We start from the raw sequence: 24,543 nt of genomic DNA on the forward strand, positions 1-24,543 counted from the left end.
GACCTCATCTCTATCACTTTGTAGTTGGATGATGTAGGGTAACTTAACCTCTTCCACTTTTTGCTTACTGGTCTATAAACAGGACTAAAAGAGTTTAAATTTGTAACCATGCATGTCAAGCACTATCCCATTGTTAAGCACATAAAACAAGCTCAGTAAGTGATAGCTACCTTTGTTCTGCAAGGTTCTGGAGCAACAGTGGCATCAGTGGGCACATGAGTCTGTCCTTGTGCGTATACAGCTTTTGAACCCTGAAGACACCTGTCACATCTTTCTTCAGTGTCCTTCCTTTGTATCTTCCAGAAGAGGCTGTCAGTACGAGCGAGGTCATAAACCAGCTACTGCACCATGTTGGTGCCATGTGCATTCACCAGCTCAATCTTCTAGCCACAAACCCCAACCTTCCCATTACAAGCGTCCTGGGCAAGCAGCACCCAATTGAGGCTCGCCATCTTAGCAGCATCTGTGACATCATGGAGAAGGCCATGGTTAATGGTGACACCTGCATTGTACGCTGCATCCTCGTCGTCTTTCAGGTACATGTGCTGTGGGGAGCTTAGCAAGATGACAGCACCAGCCATGTCCTCCTACAAGGAGCACCTTCAGCAATTCTACCTAGGGTTGTCATCCATTGTGTGCATTGCACTGTGATTTGTGGGATGATGCTGTCTAGCTCATAAGCTGTCAGTGGGGAAGTATTTACTACATGCTGTTGTGCGGTAGAAGAGATGGAGTTCAAATGCACCTGGTTTTCTTTTCGTAAGCACAGCTACCGTGTGCTTTCTTGTAGAAGGTTAATTTTATGCTGTGTGGAATGAGCACACTTAGCTCTGCCCCTTATTTCTGTAGGTGGTGTTTAAATTTTTCTTCAGCCCACAAACTGAAAGGAACCGAGACATCATTCGGCGGTCAGGATTGCTTCTTTGGCAGTTGTTGATGGCACCAAAAGATCAAATCTGCCCTGAAATTCAGAAGGAGGTCTGTCTTGCCATCAGGTAAACAGCAAATGGTTTTCTTAGTGCTCCCCACAAAGTAATGAATGTACCGTGACCCTCTCTGCAGGCTGTAGTGTATTGCTCAGCCCATCTGGAATCTGGACATCATAGCTGAAGAACATTTTTGCCAGGAACAAAAGCAGTCTACACTGTTATTTCTTTAGTAAAAAGAAAACTAAAGCAAAACTCTTTAAAATTTTGTTTGTTTGTTTGTTTGTTTGTTTGTTTTGAGAGACATGGTTTCTCTGTGTAGCCCTGGTTGGCCTGGAACTCATAGAGATCCTCCTGCCTCTGCCTCCCAAGTGCTGGGATTTCAAGCGTGCACCACCTCCTCCTGGCAAGCAAAACTCTTGCAAGGGTTGTAAGTGGACAGTTGCAGACAACTAGATTGTTCCAAGTGTGAGGGTTCTTTGGAGCAACCCTAGTGTCTAGAGTTTGCTCTGCCACTCACTTTGGCTCTGGCTTCTGTCTCCTCACCTGTGAGATAGAATTAAAATGACACTCACTGCGTAAGCTTATGAGGTTGTCATGAGTGGTAGCCGGATGTTTGACAGTGCTTAGTTGTACTCATCCTTGTCAACCTGCTCAAAATTTTGTTGAGGTCTGCTGAGATGACTCAGTAAACAAATCACTTACCACCCAAGCATGACGAGCTGAGTGTAATCCCTAGAACCTACTACAGAAAGAGAGAACTGACTCCTGAAGGTTGTCCTCTGACCTAGATGTACAGTGTAACATAACCATACCTACACTCACATCACATACATATACACATGCACTCATGCATGCGCACATATAAATAATATTAATAGTAATGATTTTTTAAATAATTTGTTTATGTTTTATTATATATACTTTGGTGTCCTGCCTACACGTATGTCTGTGACGGTGTCACAGCTCCTGGAACTGGAATTACAGATAGTTATGAGCTGCCCCAGTAGTATTGATTTGTAAAAAATCTTGCTGAGCTGTCACAGTGCTCTGCACCTTTAATCCCAGTGCTTTAGAGGCAGGTAGCTCTCTGTGGGCTGAAGGCCAATGTGCCTTACATAGTGAGTCCTAAACCAGCCAAAGCCACACAGTGAGACTCTCTCTAAAAAGTTTAAAAAAATCTTGTGGATTCACTGTGAATTTAAATTATTTTTAAAACATATTTTTGATTGTGTGTCTATGCACGTGTGTGTGCATATAGAAGTCAAAGGTTGACACTATCTTATCTTTTGAGACAAGGTCTCTCATGGGACCAGGACCTTACCAGTTGGCTAGATTAACTGTCCGGCAAGCCCCAGGAATTCTCTAGGCTCTGTTTTTCAGCACTGGAATCGGGGTGCGTGCTGCTGTGTCCAGCTCTCTACATGGGTGCTAGAGATGGAACTCTGGTCCGTGTACCCATCCATCCTCTCAGCCTCCTCACTATCAAACTTATGGCTATAGCCTACTGAGAATTTTGTTTTTTGTTTTGTTTATGGGTGTTTTTTTTTTTTTTTTTTTTTTTTTTTTTTTGTGTGTGTGTGTGTGTGTGTGTGTATGTGTGTGTGTGTGTGTTTTGGTGTTTTGGTTTTTTCTTGAGTCCAGGTCTTTGGATACAGCAAAGACTGACCTTGAACTTGAGATCCTCGTATTTCAGTCTCAATTTCTGGAATTACAGGCGTGAGACATAGGACACATTCAGGCTATGTGCTGAATCTGCATACTTGATTGTCTGCCACAGCTCCAAAGGAAGGGAAAGCAAACAAACAAACAAACAAACAAACAAAACTGCCATTTTCAATCCTGTTTTTTCAGACTTCTCAAAAAGCTGAGGTCAGGCATTCTCCTTGTCATGTGATTTGTGGGTTGCATGCAGGGCACAACTCACGAATCAACTTTGTCAACTTTGACTTTTCATAGCTTTCAAATTTTACTAGTTCTTCATGGAGCCTGGCATACACTATCATTTTGGTAACTGACAGGCAAAAGGTTGGAAAATGTCTTTTATCTGAGAAGTTATTGGACTAAATCATGTCTGTGATTTAGGTCCAAGCTTCTCCTGGGGTGAGGAAGGTAATGGTTAGCATCTTCCTGTACGTAACTCAGGCTGGCTTTGAATTTGAAAAGAGATCTTCAGCTCCGTCTCCCAAGAGCTAGGGTTATAGATACATACCACCGTATCTAACCAGACTAGCATCTTAGATAAAATTTAGATAGCTAGAGTTTGCATTTTCTAGATTTTTTTTTTTTTTAAACTTCTGATTTTTCTTTCATTTCAGCTCTGGTTTAAATATCTTATACCCAGGTGAAACTGAAATCAATAACTTACTTAAGCTGGTCTTAACAGAAGGTGAGAATTCTTCTGGAATTATCCTTGAACAACTCTGTGTGTGTGTGTGTATGTGTGTGCGCTTGTGTGTGTGTCTGTGTTTGTATTACTAAGAATTGAACCTAAGGCTTTGAATGTACTAAGCATACACTCTAGCACTGATTATATTCCAAAGCTTTCTTTTTACTTGGAAAACAATTACTTATATTCTGTATTCTGATTTATGTGCATGTGTATCTGGGGCACCACATACCTACAGTCCCCATGCAGTGCCAGAAGAAGGTGTCAGATCTCCTGAATCTGTGTAGGTACTGGGAACCACTGAGCCAGCTCTCCTGTTCCCTCCTTTTGCTTTGTGAGATCGTGTATCACTAAGTTTCCCAGGCGGGCCTTGAATTTTCAGTTCTCCTCCTTAGCTTCCTGAGTAGCTGAATATACTATTCTCTCTCGTTATTAAGAAAGCATCTGGGCTTTGATAGAGTGGGGTCTCATTTTCTTCCTATTAGGCAGCATAATTGAAAAATGTGTATTGGGGCTCAGTAGTTAAGAACACTGGCTGTTTGTGCAGAGGACTTTGGTTTGGCTCTCAGCATCCACATGGCGGCTCACAAACATATATAACTCTAGCTCCAGTGTCTCTGATGCCCTCCTCTGATCTGTGCCAGCACCAGGCATGTACACAGTGTACATACATACCTCGGCAAAACACATACATAAAAGAAATAAATCTTGAAAACAGAACAGAACAAAACTGGTGCTGGAATTCGTGGATAAAAATTTTGCTTATCATATGAGTTCCTAGTTTCCTCCTAGTTCAACAATAACAAATGCATGGGAATACAGGTCAGCACTTCGTGTTGAAAGCAGAAGCTGGGATCCAAGAATCTTTAAGGTCTAGCCCTCTTCAGGTTCTAGAATCTGCAGTGTAGATTTTTAGCACATTTAAAAATAAATGGCTTCTTATTCTAGCATGGTGGCACATGCCTGTAATTCCAATACTTAGGAGGTGAAAACAAGATAAAGAGAAATTCTGTGCCATCCTCAGCTGTGTAGAGGGGTCAGTATCACCCTAGGATGGGTGAGACCCTGTCTCAAATAAAAGAGAACCAACCAAACAAAAACAATTTTGATGATTTCTAACCTAGGGTGTTTTTTTGTTTGCCTGTTTTTTCATATATTTGAACATACCTTTTAATTTAGACTGAACAACAGCAACAAAAGACATAGTAAAGACACTCAGTATTTAAAAGCAGAACTAACCTAAGGAGGTAACAAAGACACACCACTTTATAATATATCAGTAAGACAAATGAAACTCAAATTGGACATCCTGGCTAGAGCTTACCCTGGTGTGGTGCTGTTTTGCTGCTGTTTGCACGAGTCTAAACATTGCTCCTAGCTTGTCCTCAGTCTGCTTTTTTGGAACTCTTTAAAAAATAGCATCAGTTTTCCTTGTTAAGATATTGTTACCGGCTGGCCTTAAACTTGTAGCAGTCCTTCTGCCCCAGCCTGCCAGATGCTGGCACTTCAGCACAATGCAGATGGCTTTTCTGAGTGCTGTTGCCAGGGCCATTCATGGAGTTTTTGCCCTGTATTAGGAGAGAGAAACAGTGGACTCTCCCAGCTTCGAGATGTGATCCTCACCAACCTCGCTGAGCAGCTTCAGAACAACCGATTCGGCAGTGATGAGGATGATCACTACAGGTGAGGCCTGCTACTTCCCTGTTGCTGGGACTGGGTATACTGCCATGAGCAACTTTTGGAAGAAAGGGTTTATTTGGGTTTTACAGTTTCAGAAGGAAAAGGGTGCATCATAACTAGGAAGCTTGTCTGCAAGCAGCAGGTGTGATAGCAGATGTAGGAAGCAGAAAGTGTAATTAGAAGTGGCACAGGCTTTAGATTCTCAAAGCCTCCTCCCAGTGACATGCTTCCTCCAGCATGGCTGTACTCTCTAAAGCCTCTCCAAGCACCACCACCGAATGCCTGAGCCTAGGGGGACAGTCTCATTTAGACGACAACACATCCTCTATGTTGGTCACTGCCAGCATTATTTCTAAGTGATAATTTACATTTAAATAGGTTTGATCATTAGTTTCCTGTTATAAGGAAATCAGCATGTTGGACTAAATTCTGGGCCCACTGAAAGGTAATAAGCCCCACAGCTGTCCTAAGAGCTAAGATAACACATTTCAGTGTGGTCAGGGTTATCGGTGAAGTGCTTCGGGCCTGGAGAAATCCTTAGCAGAAGTGAAAAGTGAGGGAGATCTCATGGGCAGCTGGCTTGCTCTCTGTAAAAGAAGCTCCCCTAGAGCTACTATGGTTGTCTTTGTTTTTCTATTGTATTTACTTCTAAAATACTAGAATTGAGAGGTCAGGTACATTTTGCTTTGTGGTGTGTCCTCTTAGTTTAATGGCTTGCTGACAGTGAATTGACTCCTTCATTGTCTCTTACCAAGTGTGCTGTTTATGTTTGCTGTTTTAAAGACTCAATGATGAGCTCTTACACTACATCCTAAAGATCGTTGTGCGAGAGTCCTGTATCCTAATCACCAAGTGCCAAACTGTCTCCAAGGATGATTTCCAGAAGCTCCTTTCAACAGTGCCTGTAAGTAAGGCCTTTACTGAGGCAGTTTGTCTCCTCTCCGGAGCGTCTGTGGATGACTGAGCTTACCCCGGCACTTTGCATGTGGGCAAGTTTGCTCGGAGCACTTTCCTAAGAAAGGGAGAAGAAACAGACAGGCATTCAGGCTGGCAGGCAGACAGACAGACAATGTCAGATGACTGGTTGTTTGAAGTTGGAATTTTGTTTTTTTGTAGTGAGATTTTTCTCTGTTACTTTAGTGTTTTTTAAACTCAGTGTGTTTCAGAGGCTGTTAGGAACCAAGAAGCTCCTGAAGGGTTGGGGTGGAGTCTGCTATAGAGATGGACTCTGATGTAGAGATGTGAGACCCAGGGAAGGGTATTAAGGGGCAAGAGCTGAGCCAGTCTTCAGAGAGGCCACACAGTGGAAGTCAGGAAGGCTAGTGTGTCAGTGCCTGAGCTGAGAATCATGTGTCATGTCCAGAGAAACTGTGTGCTCTGATCTCTCTGCTTCCTCTTTTTGTTTCTCTTGTGGATATCTTTTAATAACATGAGGGGTACATGAGCCCTTTCAGTCATAGGAAGGTCACTTAATGTCCTTATTTGTGTTAAAGGCTGCATCCTCCTGCCTGCGCTATCTGATGGCAGTTCAGAATCACCTTCTCAGTAACACTATTTTGATTAAGCCTGACGAGAATGATGACAGTGACAGCTCCTTGCAGGGAGAGACATTGAAGGTACAGGTAAACACCAAGCTTTATTTCAAAGACGCTTTCTCCCCAGTTGCTAAGTTTCTGTGTACTATGAAGTCAGAGTTCACGATGTGGTTTAAATTTTGTGAGAGGTATGAGGCCACTCATTTCTTTGTCATTGCCCAGTGGTTACACCATGTTTGTGACACTCATAACTTGTTATCATATGCTTCTGTTGGTCTCTGTGCCTTGGGATTTTTGTTTGTTTGTTTGTTTTGCAAGAATTGTAAAGCTTGACACTCACAAATGATCTCATTATATCTTAAAGTCAATTGGAGAGCATTACATTCTAACCACTAATAATATTTGGATGGTTTTATAGTCTTTATTTAAATAACTTAAGATGATAAATTTTGATCTTTGTATAAATAATTTCTAACCATATAGTTCATTTAATTTTCTATTACTATTTTTAAATTAGCATCTGTGTAAACACATTTATTTTTATTTGAGAATATGGCACTGCACAGATATTTTTTATAGCAGTGGTTGTTGTAATTCTGACAAATAGTCCAAGGCCCGTATTTTTGTTCTTGTTGAAAAATTTCATCCTTGTGAGCTGGATCTGTTTGCATAGCCCCATAATCCCAGAATTTGAGAGGCTGCCAGAAGGATTTTGGAAAATCAAAGGTTAGCCTGAGCTATATAGTATGTTCTAGGACAGCCTGAACCGCAGTGTGGGATCTACCTGAAAATAAAATGAGAGCTGGTGAGATGACTCAGCCAGGAAAGTGCTTGTTGCTAAGCCTGTGGAAATGAGTTCTGCTCTTGGGCCCCACATGGAATGAGAGAACCAACTGTTGAATACTCTCCTCTAACCTCCACATTCATGCTATGCTTTTGCAGAGGACCTGGGTTCAGTTCCCAGCACCCACATGGCAGCTCATAACTGTTTGTAATTCTAGTTCCAGTGGCTCTGATGTCCTCTTCTGAACTCCATAGGTACCTACACATTTTTGGTACACATAAATTCATGTAGGTTCACATACATATACATGCCTGATTTTTTTGTTTGGCTGGTTAGTTTCTCTGTGTAGCCTTGGCTGTCCTTGAACTCACAGCAATCCTCCTGCCTCTGCCCTCCGAGTGCTGGAGTTAACATGCTTTTAATCCTACCTTCCAAGAGGCAAAGGCAGGTAGATCTCTTTGAGTTTGAGGCCAGGTTGGTCTACATATGAGTTCTAGACCTACCAAGACTGCATAGTGAGACCCTTATTTAAAATGAAATAAAACATAAACCAAAAAAAATTTTTTTCAATTAAATAAGCCTGTGTGTGATCATGCCTGTAATCCCAGTTCACAGGAGGTAGAAGCAGGAACATCCGAGCTAGAGTTCACCATCTGGTATGCAGTTAGTGCAGAGCTAGTCTAGGCCATACAAGACCCTGTATTAAACAAAACAAAATGAAAAGTAATCATTTTTGTGGAAAATTAGATATTGGTACAAACTCTATATCTTGATCACCCTATAAATTTCACTCAGGAAGCCATAGAATAATGGTGTTGTTTAAATGCCAGTCCAGTTTAAGTTGTCTGTCTCAGTTTCCTAAGACAGGTCACTGTGACTATCAGGCCAGTCTGGTCTACAGAGTGAGTTCCAGGACAGCCAGTACTACACAGAGAAACCTTGCCTTGAAAAACTAAAAACAAACAAACAAACAAACAAACAAACAGAAAGAAAGAAAAGACTCTTGGCAAAGGCCAAATGGACTAGGTGGCCTAGCATTTTCAAGGAAAAATAAGACCCAGAGATACCGTGTAGAGATAGAGTTCACTAGTATTTTTATCAGAAAATAGCTGTGAACTGAACTGTTCTGTGCCGTTGCCTTGTGTTTCTTAACACTTTTTCATTCCTAGAAATTCTGTGCCATTCTTTTGTGTTCAGTAGCCCATAGCTGCTGCTGCTTTAGCCAGGCTTTCGGACTTGCTGCATTTCAGATGAGCTGGGATAACACACTAGGACAAGGCCACTTGTCTGGTCTCAGCATGCTGTGGTTTGTCTCATTTTACTCACCGCCTATACATGCGCTTTTTACTGTTGTGTTTTTCTCTTTAGCTGTGCTCATACCACCTAAGGCAGTCCTCCACACCAACAGTGTCTGGGCCTCCAGGAGCGCTCTTGTGCTGGATGGGACAGGAGCTAGGCCTTGCTGCCAGGCACTCAGTGCCTTCTCTGTGAAATTCTACATATTTCTAGCTGCACTTCAGACTCTGGCCTCCCAAATCAAATTCCTACCTGCCACCCAAGAGGAGCTCATGCATGGGGCTTTTTCTGGCCACATCATTTCATCTGGAATGTGTCATTAAATAAATGGATTGTGTCATTGTTGTCATTGAGGGTGTGCGTTGTTAATCACAAGGCTGGAGACTAATCTTAGGGTCTCTTCTGCCTAGGAGTTAAAGGCCAGTATTTTGGCTCTTGCCACCCAGATCCTGACTGGATGTGATGAAGTACTGGAAATGCTGCAGCAGGTCACCACTGCCCTGATAAACAGTGATGTGCCTGATCGAGAGCAGAGGTATGGAAGTAGTTACTGAGGCTAGAGGAGGGGAGTTACTTCCAGACAGGTGTAGAGTTTGGGTTTTACAGGATAAATAGAGTTAAAGAGATGGGCAGTGATAATGTTTGTACATTATTCTAACCCTGAAAGGCATGCTTCAAAGTGGTTAGGATGGTAAATAAGTTTAGGTATATTTTGCTGCTGTTAAAAATTATTAAAACAAATCTGCCTGTTTCTGTGGCACACATGAACCTCAGTTGCTACTCCAGGAGTGGAGATCCTCCACTGTGGTCTGGCAAATCTCCTGTGTAGCCATTTGTCCCTCCTTTCAGGTTCTCAACAGAGCACAAAGCCAACAGCCCAGAGACCTGGTGGGCTCTAAGTTCTTAGAGAAGTCAGAGCGTTTCAGCACCTGTTGATAAAGTGCTGGGAGGGTCTAGAAATGCATGCCTGAACTAAAAGTCCTTCCTCCCTTCTTCATCAGTGCTGGGGTTCAGAAGTGGATGGGATTGACTAGTTTAAAGAGATAATGTTTGAGAGAATTGGCCATGCACAAGACATGATGGTGGCTCTTCATGCATAAACTTGCTTAGAATGTGTATTTTTGTGAACTTATAGATTAAAAGGCTTGGAGCAAGTTACCAAGGCTACAATGCTTGGTCACCTACTCCCAGTGTTGCTGACCTCCCTGATGCACCCCAATCTGCAGACCCTGACCATGGCCGATGCCCTGATGCCTCAGCTTGTACAACTGGTGCTCTACACCAGCCAGGTGGGCCCCTGTACCACACACACACACACACCCTGTTGACCTGCTCCCTGCACAGCTCACTGTGCCCCAGAGGGCACTGTAAACACAGCCAGTCCTTCATAGGAACCAAGACCACCCTCAGGTCACAAAAAAAAAAAAAGAGTGTTAAGGGAACGATTTTGTATTTGTGTGACTTCATGACTGGCTGTGGTCTAGCAAGTGTTGATGGCTGGCCTAATGTAAAAATACTAATGTGCAGCATCGACAGCCTACTTTATTTACAGCCAGTGCCCGGAGTCCTTGCCAGCTGAGAGTAAAGTGCAGGAGGGAGAAGGGAGGTAGCCTCACTAGTGGGTACTTCTGGGAGAAGGAGGCTGCAAGGATGTGAGGATGCAAGGCCTGCTGGTAAAGTCACACAGATGGTTTGTGTTTCAGACGGCCTTGCTGCTCAAAACCCAGTGTCCGGTTTTTGCCGAGGTGGGCTGTTCCCCATGTGGCACCTCAGACCAGAAGTGCAGGCTGTTCCCTGATGAAAGGTAACACGCGCACGAGGCTCCTTGTTTTCTTCTGATGAATGCCTTGTACTTCTTATGACAATGACTTTTAGCTAGGATTAGCTAACTGGGAAAGAAAATAGTTCAGAATTTGCCAGCAAGCTATAGGATTGTTTTAGATGGTACTCCCCTCTGCAAAGGGAGATGTTCAAAACTGACTTGGAACTCTTCTAATAGTAGGTATGCAAGAAATACTGACTTCGGTAGATTTATGTTGTTCTTTTGAGTATGTGTGGTTTTGGTGGGTGCCATTGTAGTTGTCAGGGTTTTTAGACAGGGTCTCACTATATAGTCTTGCATGGCCTGAAACTCACTATGCAGACAGATTGGACAGAGATCTGCCTCCCTCTGCCTTCTGAGTACAGGGTTTGAAGGTGTGCACCACCATGCCCAGCTTGCTTGTTGTTATTAATATATTAACAGTACTCTGCCTGTATGTGTGTCTGCACGCCAGAAGAGGGCACCAGATCTCATTACAGATGGTTGTGAGCCACCATGTGGTTGCTGGAAATTGAACTCAGGACCTTTGGAAGAACAGCCAGTGCTCTTAACTTGTGAGCCACCTCTCCAGACCCTCCCAGCGTGCTTGTTTTTAAGGAGGTGAGGGTTCAAGTGATCCTCCCATTCTGGCCTCTCACAGAAATGAGACTACAGGGCAGAAGCTTCCCTGTGTACAAACTCACTGTGTACCTCAGGCTGTCCTTGAACTTTGACTGTCTAGCATGTGCCTCCCCAGTGCTGGACCTATCTTTTTATATAACAGTGAATGGCTGGCATCAGGACAGCTCTGCAGCAAAACCAAGGCAAAGGAAGCAACTTTATGGAGTCAAGTTTAGATATTAAGTTTGTGTCCTACATCTTCAGGGTCGAGTTCTTGTAAGCTCAGTGAGGATGGAGAAGGGGGTTTCACAGAGTTGCCTCTCCTGAGTAAAAGTGCACTGGAAAGAACTGGGAAATCGTGGACACTGAGACTGTGGGGTCAGGAAGGCAGCCAGCCTCAAGCCCCACCCTAGTAACTTTGATGGCCATCAGTGAGGCCTGACTGGGCATTAGTTGCTATCCCCTTGAAGGAGTAGTAAATGCATGTGTGATGCTCTATCCTCGTGTGTGAGAAGTAATGTAGCACCTATCAACAGGAGAATCAAAACATGAATACAGAGCATTTTCAAACGCTTTCCATTGCTGCTCAGTACAGACATGGTAGAGTCTTGTCATACTGTGTTTGGGGGGGAACTTTAGGAACAGTTTCTTCACTTGTGTTCTGCATATCAAGTTTGTTTTTGTTTTTTGTTTTCCTTTTAAGCTGCACTACTTCTCTTTTTCTGGTTTTAGAATGCTAGAAGAAAAGGAAGAGCCAGGCTTTCTCACTGGCTTAAAGATCCCTGCCCCGTGGGCTGCTGGGAAGACTGTGGAAACAGTACATCCTGTCAGAGATAACTATAAGTTTAAAGAGACTGTTCATATTCCAGGAGCTCGCTGTCTGTATCTACGATTCGATAGCCGGTGTTCGTCACAATACGACTATGACAAAGTAAGTAGGAACCAGTTGTTACTGCCACCTCTACCCAGCCGCTTCTTATTTTTCTTTGCACTGGCTGCCATTTCTGACTAATTTCTGCCCTAGGTTCTTCTCAGGAGAATCCCCTCAGGGAATACGTTTGGGGGGTAGTGACTGAGGGAGTAGAAGAAGTATGTCTACCAGCAGTAGGCGTGTAGATACTATGTCTGCATGTCCATGAGCTCAGGTGCTGGACAGAGGGCTTCCTGTGACTCTGGTGCTTTCTGCCTTCCTTCTTGAGAGTCGTGCAGGTGTGTGATGGCTGTTCACCTGGAAAGGTCTCACTGCCCCGCTCTCGGGAAGTGGTGGAAGTGGAAGAAGGTAGCTTTCAAAAGGGTTCAGATATGCCTGAGTCTGGCTTGCTTTTTCTCTTTGCTATTGTCTCAGGCACCTACGTAGATTTTGAGGAAGAACAGTTTCCCTCGTGGCTAATGGCCATTCAGAAAAGTCAGGGTTTTCTTGTTGTTGTTGTTGTTGCTGTTGAATTGCAAACAACCACATTAGATTCATGAAGAAAGGCTAAGGAAAGAACACACACTAGCACTGTACATGCTGTCCTCTGTTGCTGGTCAGCTACATGTCATTTCTGTCCCTTGTGTGCAGGGTAAGGACACACCCTCCATCAAGGGAGGCTTTTAGGTTAAAGATAAAGACCTTAGCCACACCTGCTTTGAGAAGGTGAGACACATGACCAGGTGTCAGATCCTTTTCCTGTTAGATTTTAGGAGAGTCAAGAGCCTCAGATCTATTCAGAAGTTGAAAACATGTCCTCAAAACTCATCAGCCTGGCTCCGGCTTTCCTGGCCTCCTCAGTTCAGGTGTAGTTTCTGCAGTGCCCCATGTGCAAGCAGACATTACTCCTTTAGTTGGTATCATTTTGTTTTTCTTATAAAAAAATTTGCATCTTCTGGTGTGTACCGAGTTGTGCCTGCCCTATATATTAGAATTACGATGCACAAGGAGGCTTCCCACATAGACAAAGTATGTTTGCTTTGCCCATGGTCCCTGGCTGGTGTCAGCAAAAGGTCTAAAAGGGAAGGAGCTCACAAGCTGACAAGCATCCAGGGTTAAAGATGCAGTTTTCACACCCTCGCCTAGCTGCTAGGTGTGTCAGTGCACTGTAGCCCTCGCTTACTGGTTCCAGAAGGCAGAGCTCTGCTTCCTCTGGATGGACTTGGATACCAAGTGGGCTGTTACTCTCTTATATTAGAAAAGCAGCCAGTGAGGGCCAGATGGCTGAATAGGTAAGCCTCTTGAAGCACAAGTCTGATGACCTCACATGGGTCTCCCATATAAAGGAAGAAGGAGAGAACTAACTTCTGTCCTCTGACCTTCCCACACAGACTGTAGCATGCATGCTACCATGCACACATACTATGCAAACAAAACTTTAATAATAACCAAATCAGCCAATTAGATATAAATGGGTGATGGGAGAATAGTACTAACAGATCAAAATTGTCCTGACAAGCAGCAGCCACCTTCCTGGCCTGTACTTATGCCATTTCTTTTTATACATTAAGCAATGTTTCAAGATTGTGTGGCTTGTTCTCACTTTGTTGCATTTTTAATCCTCATTTATTCACTGATTTTTTTTTTTTTTTTGGTGCTTTTATTTTGTATTAAGTATTAGAATCTGCCTATATTAGCTTCACTAATTTTGGGGAGAAATTTAGGGGCTAAACTGTAGCTGTTGTTAATGAGTTCAGATAACTAGGATGAAAAATAGCTATTTGAGAAATGCACACACACAATATCTGAGTGTAATTATTTAAACCTTTATGTCTCTGTGTCAGTAGAGATTTGAAAATATAAGAAATATGCCTGTTAATGTTAATCATTATTTTTCTTTGATTGTCTTGTAAATACCAAGAGCTGATTGCCTTTAAACTTCTATCAGTTAGACCTTAAATATATGGATCTATTAGTTATGTTATAATGAATGACACCAGTGTCTGGTTATAAATGTGTTTTTTTACAAATATTTTCTGCAGCCTCTTTATTTGTAGATGTTGTTTTTGTTTTTCTTTTACAGTCTAACGGTCTATTTTCTGTTTTGAAGTTGGTGATATACGCGGGGCCTAACACAAACAGTAGGAAGGTTGCTGAGTATGGAGGCAACACTCTGGGATATGGCAGCCGTAGTGTCTTAGGAACTGGTTGGCCGAAGGACTTGGTGAAGGTATGGTATCAAGTCACAACCTCTTTCTAGAAAAGAAAGCTGCCCGTAGGTTCTTTATGGGCCCAAGGACTAACTAACCCCAGAAAGCATTTGCCATGGGGACTTGTCTTAGTTATGGTGGGGCCACATTGCTAAGCCTGTCGCCTTCCCACTTCTATTCAGAATTACCCTCCTTTTGCTTGTAATACATCAGACCCTGTCCATGCTAGAGCTTGAATTCATTCATAGGGTTCTTCATGGCCAGTGTTTATCATAGTTATTTCTTCCCTTTGGGTTGAGACAGCTGGTTCTCCTAGGGTCCTGCTCTGGACATTGACCACAGAGCACTGCAGTTTAAACATTTTGAGTTAATGTTTTCAAGTGAATTTGGCCTTTGAAGAAAAATAATGATCAGTCTTCAAACTCATATGACTAGGATCTTGCTTTATTATGGGTCTTTGAGGTACTCACCAGTGCGCACCCAGAGCACAAACAGGGATCAGAAGCCACCGACCCCAAATATGCGCAATATGTTTCCTGAGCCCATATGTTGCACACACAATGTACTCACCTTAATTAGCCAGTGACAGTAGTCTGCCTGGGATTTGTGGCCGAGGTGACTCTAGAGCTGCTCCTCTTTGCCTCCTCATGGACACTTGTGAGGTTGGGAAAAGGTGAGGGGAGGGACAGAACAGAGTGCAGGTGGATCTCTGTGAGCAATAGGCCAGCCAGGGCTGCACAGAGAGGCCCCTCTCAAAAATGAAAACAACAAAAATATAAATCTCTAAGTGAGAGATTTGGTTGTAAACTCTTGTAATCCACTACTCTAGAGGCTGAGACAGGAGGATCATGAATTCAGCGTGAGACCTTATCTCAAAAACAAAAATAAAAAAATCAATCTCTGAAATACATTGCTCTTTTGGAAATTGTTTGTCCTTTTTTTTTTTTAAAGTTCATTTCCCCTCCCCCCTTAAATCTTAAGGTTGAAGGCGATACTGTCACCTTCTCCTTTGAAATGAGAAGTGGCCGTGAACACAACACTCCTGACAAAGCTATGTGGGGCTTTGCTTGCACAGTTCGCGCTCAGGTACTGAACCTAACTCTGCTCTGGGCAGAGTGAACTTTCTCCTGTGTGCCATGGTGACATAGATCATATTTGCCTTGGAAACTGGGCAAAATATGAGCCACTCTTTCATCTATCTTTCCATCAGCAAGTAGGAACCTAGCAGGAGTGAGTGGTTACTTTATGGAATGAAAAGAGCTGGAACCTAAAATGAGCTCAGTAGCACAGGAACCTGCTGTGGTAGGACTCTGTGAGTCCTGGAGAGGTGGCCTGACTTTAGCATGCTCCCTCAGGGCAAAGGCAGCTGGGACACTCGATTGACATAAGCACTTGGATTCTGAGTTAGGAGCTGGCCTCCCTCTTGGGTTGTACTGTGGACTTGGAGTTTGTTTGAGCTTAACCCAGCACAGAGCCTTTGGGGCAGAGCCGCAGGCTAGCATGTGCACCTTGTGAGGCAGGGGTCTCTGTTTGTCCTCTGTTTATCAAGCAAAATGGCTGCTACCCAGGAGGTGTGCAGGTAACTTGAGTGCAGCTGCTGATGGAATAAAGGTCTGCACTTGACTAATAGAGCCGAGAGCAAACGCATGGCTTCCTGCACATGATTCGTGCTTTTTCTGATATGAAGTCTGACTAGATGTTCATTCCTCAGAACTCTTTTGAGACCTCATTCAGGGTCATTCCAGTGCCACCTTCTATTCCTGATAACAGGAATTCCCGTAACAGCTGCACTTGGTGCTGCTCTGTGAAACCCAGTGGGGATGGTCCAGTGTGGTGCAGCGCAGCTTGCAGTGCTCTGGCCGTGCTGACCCTTGCGTGTGGTTTGCCCCTGTCTGCATTGTAGGAGTCCTCGGAGGATGTCTCAGGAGGCTTGCCCTTCCTGGTAGACCTGGCCTTAGGTCTGTCTGTGTTAGCTTGTTCCATGTTAAGAATCCTGTATAACGGACCAGAAATTACCAAAGAAGAGGAAGCTTGTCAGGAGCTGTTGCGGTCCAAACTTTTACAAAGGTAACATAAGGCCTTCATGGAGCTAGTTCTGCCCACAAACAGTAATAGGACTTCGTGTGGAAAACTGTGCTCAGTGCATTTCCCAGCTAATTGTGCCACTACCCAACCATCTCATTGGTGTCTAAGTTTCTTGGAAATGAGATGAAAACGACACCTCCTGCTTTCTCAGCCTTACCTTGCTAATTTTTTATTAACATCTTGGAACTCCAGTTCAAACACTGTACAGTTGAAGGATTCCCAAGGGGAGGGTAAATGTCTGATGAGCAAATCAGACATAACGGGGTGGCAGATAGTAACCACATGATGCTTTCAAGTTTTACTATGAAGCCCCATGGTTTCCTAATAACATGTTGGGGAGGAGATAGATTCCCAAGATTACTCCACACAATGCTATGGAAGTTTGCTGAATACATACTGAACACATCACGTGAACTTTCATGTGTCTGTTGTAGCTGCAACTGATCAAGTAGCTTTCCAGCAATCTCAGTTATGAAGGAGTGAAGAACCTCCTTTCTCTCTCTCCCCAGGTGCCAATGGCAGGTGGAGGCCAATGGTGTTATCTCCCCTGCCCTTACTCCGAGTCCCTCTCCACTGCCACTGACCATAGAAGAAGACAGAGAATTCACCTACCCCTCGGATGTCCTCGTGCCTCCTGTTGGGAACTACTTTGATCTGCCTCGGATCAGGCTGCCTCCAGGAATCATGATAAAGCTCAGGGAAATTTCGGGGCGTGCACGACCTCAGTTTAGACCAAGTATAAAGTATGTTCAGACAGTAGGGCAGCCATTTTTATTTTATGTCTAGCAAGTGAACCTTGAACTTTAAGTTTACTTGGGATTGGGGTGTAACTCAGTGGAAGAATGTTTTCCTCTTATAAGCCTCTGGGGTTTGAGTCCCTACAACTAAAAACATTGGTTCAATTCTGTGAAAATATCATGTTTACTTAATGGACATGAGCCAAGTATTTAGGTGAGTCTACCAGGTGCATTCTAGCCAGTGGTTCTCATTGTTTGGCTCTCCAGACACAGCCAAGCAGTCCCTGGGAACGCTGTTGTGCAGCCCTACTTCACACTTGTTGAAACTGATAGTCCGAGGGCAGGGCTGCTAGCCGTGTCCAAACAAGCTTCCCATGGATTCCAATCCATGGTAAAACTTGGCAAGTTCTAGATTTTTTTTCTGATAGTTTCACCCCAACATTTACTTTTGACTTCCACATAGTCTAGGAACATCTTTACTTGAAGTCTTAGAATCACACACAAGCTTATGCTCTTCTTACTTAAAGTCCTTTTCAAAGGGGCAAAATTACTCATTTCAGAGAAAATTCTGAAGAGTAGATGAAACTTTAAATGAAACAAATACTTTTTTATTTTTTTGTGGGAAGGGTTCATCTGCACACTAGGGCACATGTGTGGAGGTCTGAGGACAACTTGTAGGAGTCGGTTCTCTCCTTCCATCGTGTGTCCTGGGGATCAAACTCAGCCTCTTAGACTTGGCAACTAACCCCATTCCCAACTGAACCCTCTAGGCTCCGTAAACAACATTGTTTAACCTGGTATCCACATGCACTACACGCTACATCTTGGTAGCACGTGGACTCAGTATCACAAGGTGAATGGTATCGAAGCTGTTTTCTATTTTGTGTATGTGGAAATGCACACACCCATGGTTGAGAACACAGAGACCAGGGAAGGGACATGCGGTGTCCTGCTATACCACTCTCAAGCTCACACTCTTGAAGCAGGTTCTTACTGAACAAAGCTTGCCATTTGGTGTGACTGGCTGTCCACTGAGCACCTGTTCTGTCTTGTCTCTCTGTGCCCAGCACAGGCTGTAGTCATGTATAGTCACCTGGCTTTTATGTGGCTGCCATAGACTCTGGTGCTCAGACTTATGTATCCAACCGCCATCTCTCAGAGCTTTAGACCTGTTCCAGATGTGATACAAATTTAGCTCAAAATATACAAATCTTACTAACGGGCTTTTCTTTAACTTTGATTTCAGCTTCATTAGCCAGTGTCAGTTTTAACAGCTAATATACTAAGCTGGTTGCTAGCACATACTGTCTGTAGTGCCACCATCTCTTCCTCAGTGTAATCCAACGGTTACAGTGAACTAGTGTTTGAATCAAAGCCTATATTCTCCAGCCTGTTGCATATGGTGCTGCTAAGATAAGCTTACACAGCTGTCTGGTTTCCATTATCACCACAGAGAAGTGATTCAGCCCGATGTCATGGAGGAAATGGTGGTGTCCTGTGTTATTAAGCACTTGAACCTGGTTGATGCACTGCAGTCCCTGATCAATTTCCAGTATCAGGAAGAACATGCTGAGGAATATGACTTACTGTGTAAAATTATGGGAGAGACCTTTAAGAAGCTCAATGCTATGGAGAGACAGCTGCAGGTAAGTGAAAAAGGAGGCATGTAAGCTCTGTTGAAAATAGCTTCTTTCCTGGCAAGTTAGAGAAGTGTTCCATAGCTGTTAGCCAAATTCCAAGCTTATTCCCCTTGTTCTGTCTTGCATCTGTGTACATGTTGTGCTTTCAACCCCCCTAGAGTGTGGCTGAACTGGAGCAGAAGTGGCAGAGTGAGGCTGAGGATGCCATGCAAGGGAAGCTGGAGAACAGCATGCCTTTCTTTTATGATTACCATTTCAATGAGGTGAGTGCAATTCGAGAGTCAACACGAGGGTATGCATCTTAGAGAACAGAGGTACCACGTGTGCAGAGAAAGAAAGTAGTGTTACTTCCTGAAACCTTGTATACTATGTGCCATAAGCATGCTCTAAAAGGATAGATTAAAGTAGCTAGATTGACATGTTAGTCTACAAGTAATTGCTTTTTAACTAGTTGATAGCTTTGTACAAAGGCAAAAGAAATTGCCATTATTAAGCTGGTGAGATTTTCAGTGGGGTGAGGTGCTTCTCACTAAGACTAGTAACCTGCGTTTCAGCCATGGGAACAATGTGATAGAAGGAATTGTCCTCGAACTTCCACACAGGCACTGTGGCACACTTGTATACACTCCTACACTCACATAATAATAAAAAGGAAATAGAGGGAAAGAAATTACCACTATTACCGAATTTTATTTTCAATCCTTAAAAACAAAGCAAAAATTTAAAAATACAGTTTGAGTTGGAAATCCCCAGAAAAATAGACCATGCAATTTTTTTTTAGTGTTTACACTATCACATAAATGTATACAATTTTAGGAAGTCAAGGCAGGAAGATTGTGAGTTCAATGTCAGCCTGTGTTTCAAGTTGAGATCCTACATCTAAAGAGTCATGTTGAGGCTGTAGCACAATGGTAGAGCATGTCCGAGGCACTGGTTTAATTCTGGCAGTACAAAAATGAAAACAAACCCAGGGATCACTTTTAACAGTAGCAGAAAGCACAGACCAAAGGTGGTGGTTGGTTCCCAACATGTGTTTCTGCTAACAAATGTACAGTGAACTTGGTTTTTGCAGGTCATGCATACCATCTTTTCTTGATTTTTCCTTCTTTAGAACAAAATGAAAGAACTAGAACTTCTGTGTTCAATGAAGGAAGTCTCCTTTGATGGAAATGATCTTGAAAACATGGTCCTCTCATTGAGGTTAGTGACAGCTCTCACTCTCAAGGCTGACTTCTCACCTGGATGCTCAGGAAACTGCAGGTCCAGTCCCTGTTAGGTGTTTCACTGTTGTGCATTCACCAGATACTCCAAGTTAAGCTTCCTGGTAAGTCAGCAGCTTTGGTTTGAACTCTCAGAAGGTAGCACAGGCATTTGAAATAAAAGCAGAGAACCTGTTGGATAGAGGAGGGGCAGGTGAGCTGTGTTCACTAGGACACTGCTTACCTCCTATCTTTGTCTCTGGAGGCTGTGTGGGGTGAGATGGAGAACGACTAAACCCACCCTAGTCTCTCTCTGTCTTTAGGGAGAAGTTCCTTCAAGAAGTGAATTCTCTTACTCAGAAGCCCTCCCACCCTCTGGCCAAAACAAAGACACTGGTGAAGAGCCTGATGAATCGAGCTGAGTTGCTGCTGCATGTCACCATTGCCGCTCAGTCAGGCCTCACTAGGAGCACCTCAGGGACACCGGCAGAGACGCCAGGTGCTGCTCCAGGCTCTGGCCTGGCTTTGTTCGTAAAATAGACACTAACTATCTTTAAATAATCCACTCGTGGGTTTTCCTAGAACAACAAAATGGAGACACAAACAGTTTTCTTCTTGCCCCTTACTTTCCTTAGTCTCTAAGACTTCAATCCCTATGGAATCATCATGATTGGATCTCCTTTGGACTTGAGGATTCCTCCTGGGGCATCTGGTTGCCAAAGTGGGCATTGGATCCCCTTGAACTGGAGTTACAAATGGTTGTAAGTCACCATGTGGTGCTGGGAACCAAGCCCAGGTCTTCTGGAAGAACAGCAAGTGCTCTTAACTTCTGAGCCATCCCTCCAGGCCCCTCTTCCAGGTCACATTTTAATTCTTAGTCTGGAAATATGTCTCCCAGGAAAAACAGTGAGTTACCAACGTGGTCCACTATATGCATCCCTGGCCACAACTTCCTTCATTTAATTAAAAGTCTATTTTTAATGGAAACCTCAGTCATTTCCTGAAGGTGGTGACATTTTCCAGGGGCTCATAGTCTCAGGGATAACAGGCTGGTAGCACCAAGAGATATCGTTATTATACTTTAGGGTTAAGCTGTCTACTCTTAAGATAGGTGATGACTTTTCCCTATAATTGTGACTTATCTAATTTCAGTGATTTTTTTTCTTTTCTTTTCATGTATATGTAGGGGGTGGTATGTGTGTTTGTACCTGTGCAGGCCTAAGATTGGGAACTATCCTTAACTGCTTTTTTACCTTAATCCCTGAGACAGGGTCTCTGGATGAAGCCCAGAGCTCACTTGTGTGGCTAGTATTTCTTTCTAACCAGCTTGCTCTGGGCTTCTCTGTTCTACCACCTGAGGCTGAGAGGATGGCACACTATTTAATGTGAGCTATCTTTCCAGCCACTCATTTGTGTTGTTATTGTTGTTTTTGTAGCCCTGGCTGTCCTGGAACCTGCTCTGTAGACCAGGTTGTCCTCAAACTCATAGAGATCCACCTACCTCTGCCTTCCAAGTGCTGGGATTAAAGGTGTGCATCATCAGTGCCTGGCTTCTTCTTTTTCTTCTCTTTTTTTCTTTCCATAAAACAACTATAGGACTAGAGAGATGGCTCAGTTGTTAAGAGTGCTTCCTGTTCTTACAGAAGACCCCAGTTCAGTTCCAAGCACCTATGTTGGGAGGCTCATGCCCACCTATAACTGCAGCTTCAGGAGATTGGATACTCTCCTTTGACCTCCATGAAAATTGGTACCCATATGTAGGGACACGCTAATGTATACACACATACTCAAACACTTAAGAATGAAATAAATCTTTTGTTTTGTTTTGTTTTTTTGAGACAGGGTTTCTCTGTGCAGCCCTGGCTGGAACTCACTGTGTAGACCAGGCTGGCCTCAAACTCACTTCCTGCCTTTGCCTCCCAAGTGCTGGGATTAAAGGTGTGTGCCAACACCGCCTGGCTGAAATAAATCTTTTAAAAAAGTAAAATAAAACAACCATTCTCTTGGTTAGTGGACTATCTAATAGAAAATCCAACCATGTGATCTCTCTACCCAGCCACTCTTTTTTGTTGTTGTTTTTTTTTTTTCAAGATAGGATTTAATGGTGCAGTCACTAAATGTAGTATTTACTCTACCAACTCTATGAAAGCAGAGATGTCAAAAGTCAGGTTAATATTCCTAGTAGTACACAGTGTCAAAGGCAGTCTCTGAAATAAATCACTTTGTGTTTATTTTAGTTAAGAAATTTGGAGGGTGAGGGATAAAAAAATCCCAAGTTTTAGATTCTGCAGCTACAAAACAAAAGCCAGTCTGGGAAACAATGAGACCCTGCAGAGATACAGAGATATAGCACAGTGATTTTGTACCTGCCTACCTAATTAACATATAGTTGGCCATGAATTCAATCCCTGTACTAGAGAGAGAGAAAAAGAGAGGAATTGGTACTTCCATTTTTGCCTTCTTGCCTTTTTTCTCTCTTTGGTCTTGGACAGTGAACCTCAGCCTCTTGCATGCTAAGCCGTTGCTGGAGCACTGAGCTGTCGCCGCAGGCCTTGCCCTTAGAGTGTGTACAGTGACGTGACCACTGTTAGTTATCAAATGAGTTTTTGTCCTCTCTGTGGAAAACCAATTTAATTAAAACACATAAAACTTTCAAGCTAAAATGAAGTTTAAGCACATATTTAGGTTTTAAAATTACTGTTCACTCTCTTTCCTAAGCTGTGCTTGCTGGATCACTGGCCAAACCCTGTTGTAAAGTGAAGATGCCCTTATCCTGGTCTTTCCGTTGTTGCTTTCCTCCATTCAGATCAGACAGCAGAAGTGTTAAGCACTTTTCCTTTTTCTTGCAGCATGCAAATCAGCTTCTGAAACAAAGGTAGCATCTCATGCTGTCCGGCAGCCTGTTTTCCTTCGAAGCATGTCTGCTCCTTCTGACCTGGAAATGATTGGTAACGAAGACTTGGAATTTACTAGAGCAAATCAGAGGTAAGTGGTCTTTGGCCAGGGCCAGATCCCAAAGCATTGTTGCACATGGTTTTCAGAATGGCCTCCCTAAGCATGGTGCTTGTTTGCTCATCTATTACAATTCTGTTTTTTTGTAGGCGTCGTCATGTGACCAGTCACCGAAGCAGCTCCTTCACGCTCCTACAGTCACTGGCCATTGAAGACAGCAGGGACAAGCCCACTTACAGTGTCCTGTTGGGCCAGCTGTTTGCTTTCATTGGCACCAACCCTGACCAAGCAGTAGGTCACAATGTGTGGCCCTTTTGTGAATGGCCCCTGACAGAGCATGCACGACAGTGGAAGTCAGCATTCTCCCTCTTGTGCATTTTAGGTGTCCAGCAGCAGCTTCCTTCTGGCTGCACAGACAAGGTGGCGACGGGGAAACACTCGGAAGCAGGCCCTGGTGCACATGCGGGAGTTGCTGACAGCTGCTGTGCGAGTTGGTGGAGTGACACACCTGGTGGGGCCGGTGACAATGGTCCTTCAGGGAGGACCCAGGTCAGTGGTTTCTTTTAGTTCACACTGTTACATTCACCATGGACAAAACGACACAGTGGCATTTGATAGTGTCTTTCCTCAAATTTTTTTTTTTAATTTTGCTTTTTTGAGACAGTTTGTCTGTCTGTCCTAAAACTCAGCTCTGGCTGTCCTAAAACTCAGTCTATAGACCGTGCTGGCCTGGAACTCAGAGATTCACCTACCTCTGACTCTAGAGTGCTAGGATTAAAGGTATGTGCCGCAATTGCCTAGCTGCCCTCACATATTTTTATAGTTGGTGTATGATTTTGAAAAACAACACAGGATACATAACAGAAGGTGAAGGTCTCTTTCATACCTTCAGTCCTGAATTCTCCCTGTCTTTTTTGGGTTTGTTGAACTAACCATATGTATACATATATAAACAGCTCTTGAGTCTTTTTGTCTGTGTAAGTATATATACATGTAATGTTTTCACATAGATGAGTTTGTGTTACAACTTTGCCCCTAGAATTATGGTTGTTCTCAGTACATCTTAGAAAGCACTGTCTTCCCACCCAACCTTTGGGATTTGCCTCTTCATTGTTAAAAGCAGCTCAGAACTCTACTATACTTTTGTTTTTACACTGAACTCATGTCTAATCTTGGACACATAGGATTATTCATTATTTTCTTTGCATTGACTACAGTGATGCAGACAGCATCCTTTTATACACATTAGTGATAATTTTTATTTGATCAGTTCTAAAGACATTATTATAGATCCTAACTCAGTAGAAGGCTTTGGCATGTGTTTGGGAAGGTTTCCATGCTAGAGTTCAGTGGCCCTCAGAAGAACAGAAAAGCCTGGAGCAGCCACTGGCGGCTTGTGCCTTCTGAGGCTCTTTGATGCTGTATGGCCAGCAAGCAGGGGCCCGGTGGGCTGCTAAGTGATGTTTGGGGAAATTTCTGTCAATCAGGACAGCTCATGCTTTTCTTGAGAAACAACTGCAGAATGGCAGAGGCTTGAAAGACAGGATATTAGGTCTCATTTCCGTCCATAGTTGGTCCTCTCTGGCTATCAGCCATCACAGTGGAAGAGACCCCGTGTTGAGAACCAGAAATCCCATGCTCCCTTGCTAGACTAGTCACTGCTGGTGTGTGGCAGTCAGAAGAATTTTGAGATGCGGTTCTCTCATTACATTTTTATGAGGCAGTGCTTGTCTTTCCTCTTTCACTGCAGTATGTCCCCCAGGCTTGCTGACCTGTGA

The 24,543-nt window shown here is 43.5% G+C and overlaps 1 protein-coding gene across 1 annotated transcript in view; it reads left to right on the forward strand.

Moving 5' to 3' along the window:
* Hectd4 (HECT domain E3 ubiquitin protein ligase 4) overlaps window positions 1-24,543 on the forward strand; it is a 110,756-nt gene that overhangs the window by 23,743 nt on the left and 62,470 nt on the right. Inside the window, exons 7-27 of the mRNA XM_055606012.1 lie at window positions 304-536; window positions 850-995; window positions 3,245-3,315; window positions 4,893-4,998; window positions 5,779-5,899; window positions 6,489-6,617; window positions 9,021-9,145; window positions 9,746-9,899; window positions 10,314-10,414; window positions 11,765-11,963; window positions 14,053-14,172; window positions 15,134-15,238; window positions 16,056-16,219; window positions 16,747-16,980; window positions 18,428-18,620; window positions 18,773-18,877; window positions 19,726-19,814; window positions 20,137-20,312; window positions 22,663-22,798; window positions 22,915-23,056; window positions 23,148-23,314. Of these exons, the coding sequence (XP_055461987.1) occupies window positions 304-536; window positions 850-995; window positions 3,245-3,315; window positions 4,893-4,998; window positions 5,779-5,899; window positions 6,489-6,617; window positions 9,021-9,145; window positions 9,746-9,899; window positions 10,314-10,414; window positions 11,765-11,963; window positions 14,053-14,172; window positions 15,134-15,238; window positions 16,056-16,219; window positions 16,747-16,980; window positions 18,428-18,620; window positions 18,773-18,877; window positions 19,726-19,814; window positions 20,137-20,312; window positions 22,663-22,798; window positions 22,915-23,056; window positions 23,148-23,314 (3,016 nt within the window). The remainder of the gene's footprint in view (window positions 1-303; window positions 537-849; window positions 996-3,244; window positions 3,316-4,892; window positions 4,999-5,778; window positions 5,900-6,488; window positions 6,618-9,020; window positions 9,146-9,745; window positions 9,900-10,313; window positions 10,415-11,764; window positions 11,964-14,052; window positions 14,173-15,133; window positions 15,239-16,055; window positions 16,220-16,746; window positions 16,981-18,427; window positions 18,621-18,772; window positions 18,878-19,725; window positions 19,815-20,136; window positions 20,313-22,662; window positions 22,799-22,914; window positions 23,057-23,147; window positions 23,315-24,543) is intronic.

The sequence above is a fragment of the Psammomys obesus genome, unplaced genomic scaffold, assembly GCF_907164565.1.
Source record: "Psammomys obesus unplaced genomic scaffold, mPsaObe1.curated_primary_1811, whole genome shotgun sequence".
Classification (NCBI taxonomy): domain Eukaryota; kingdom Metazoa; phylum Chordata; class Mammalia; order Rodentia; family Muridae; genus Psammomys; species Psammomys obesus.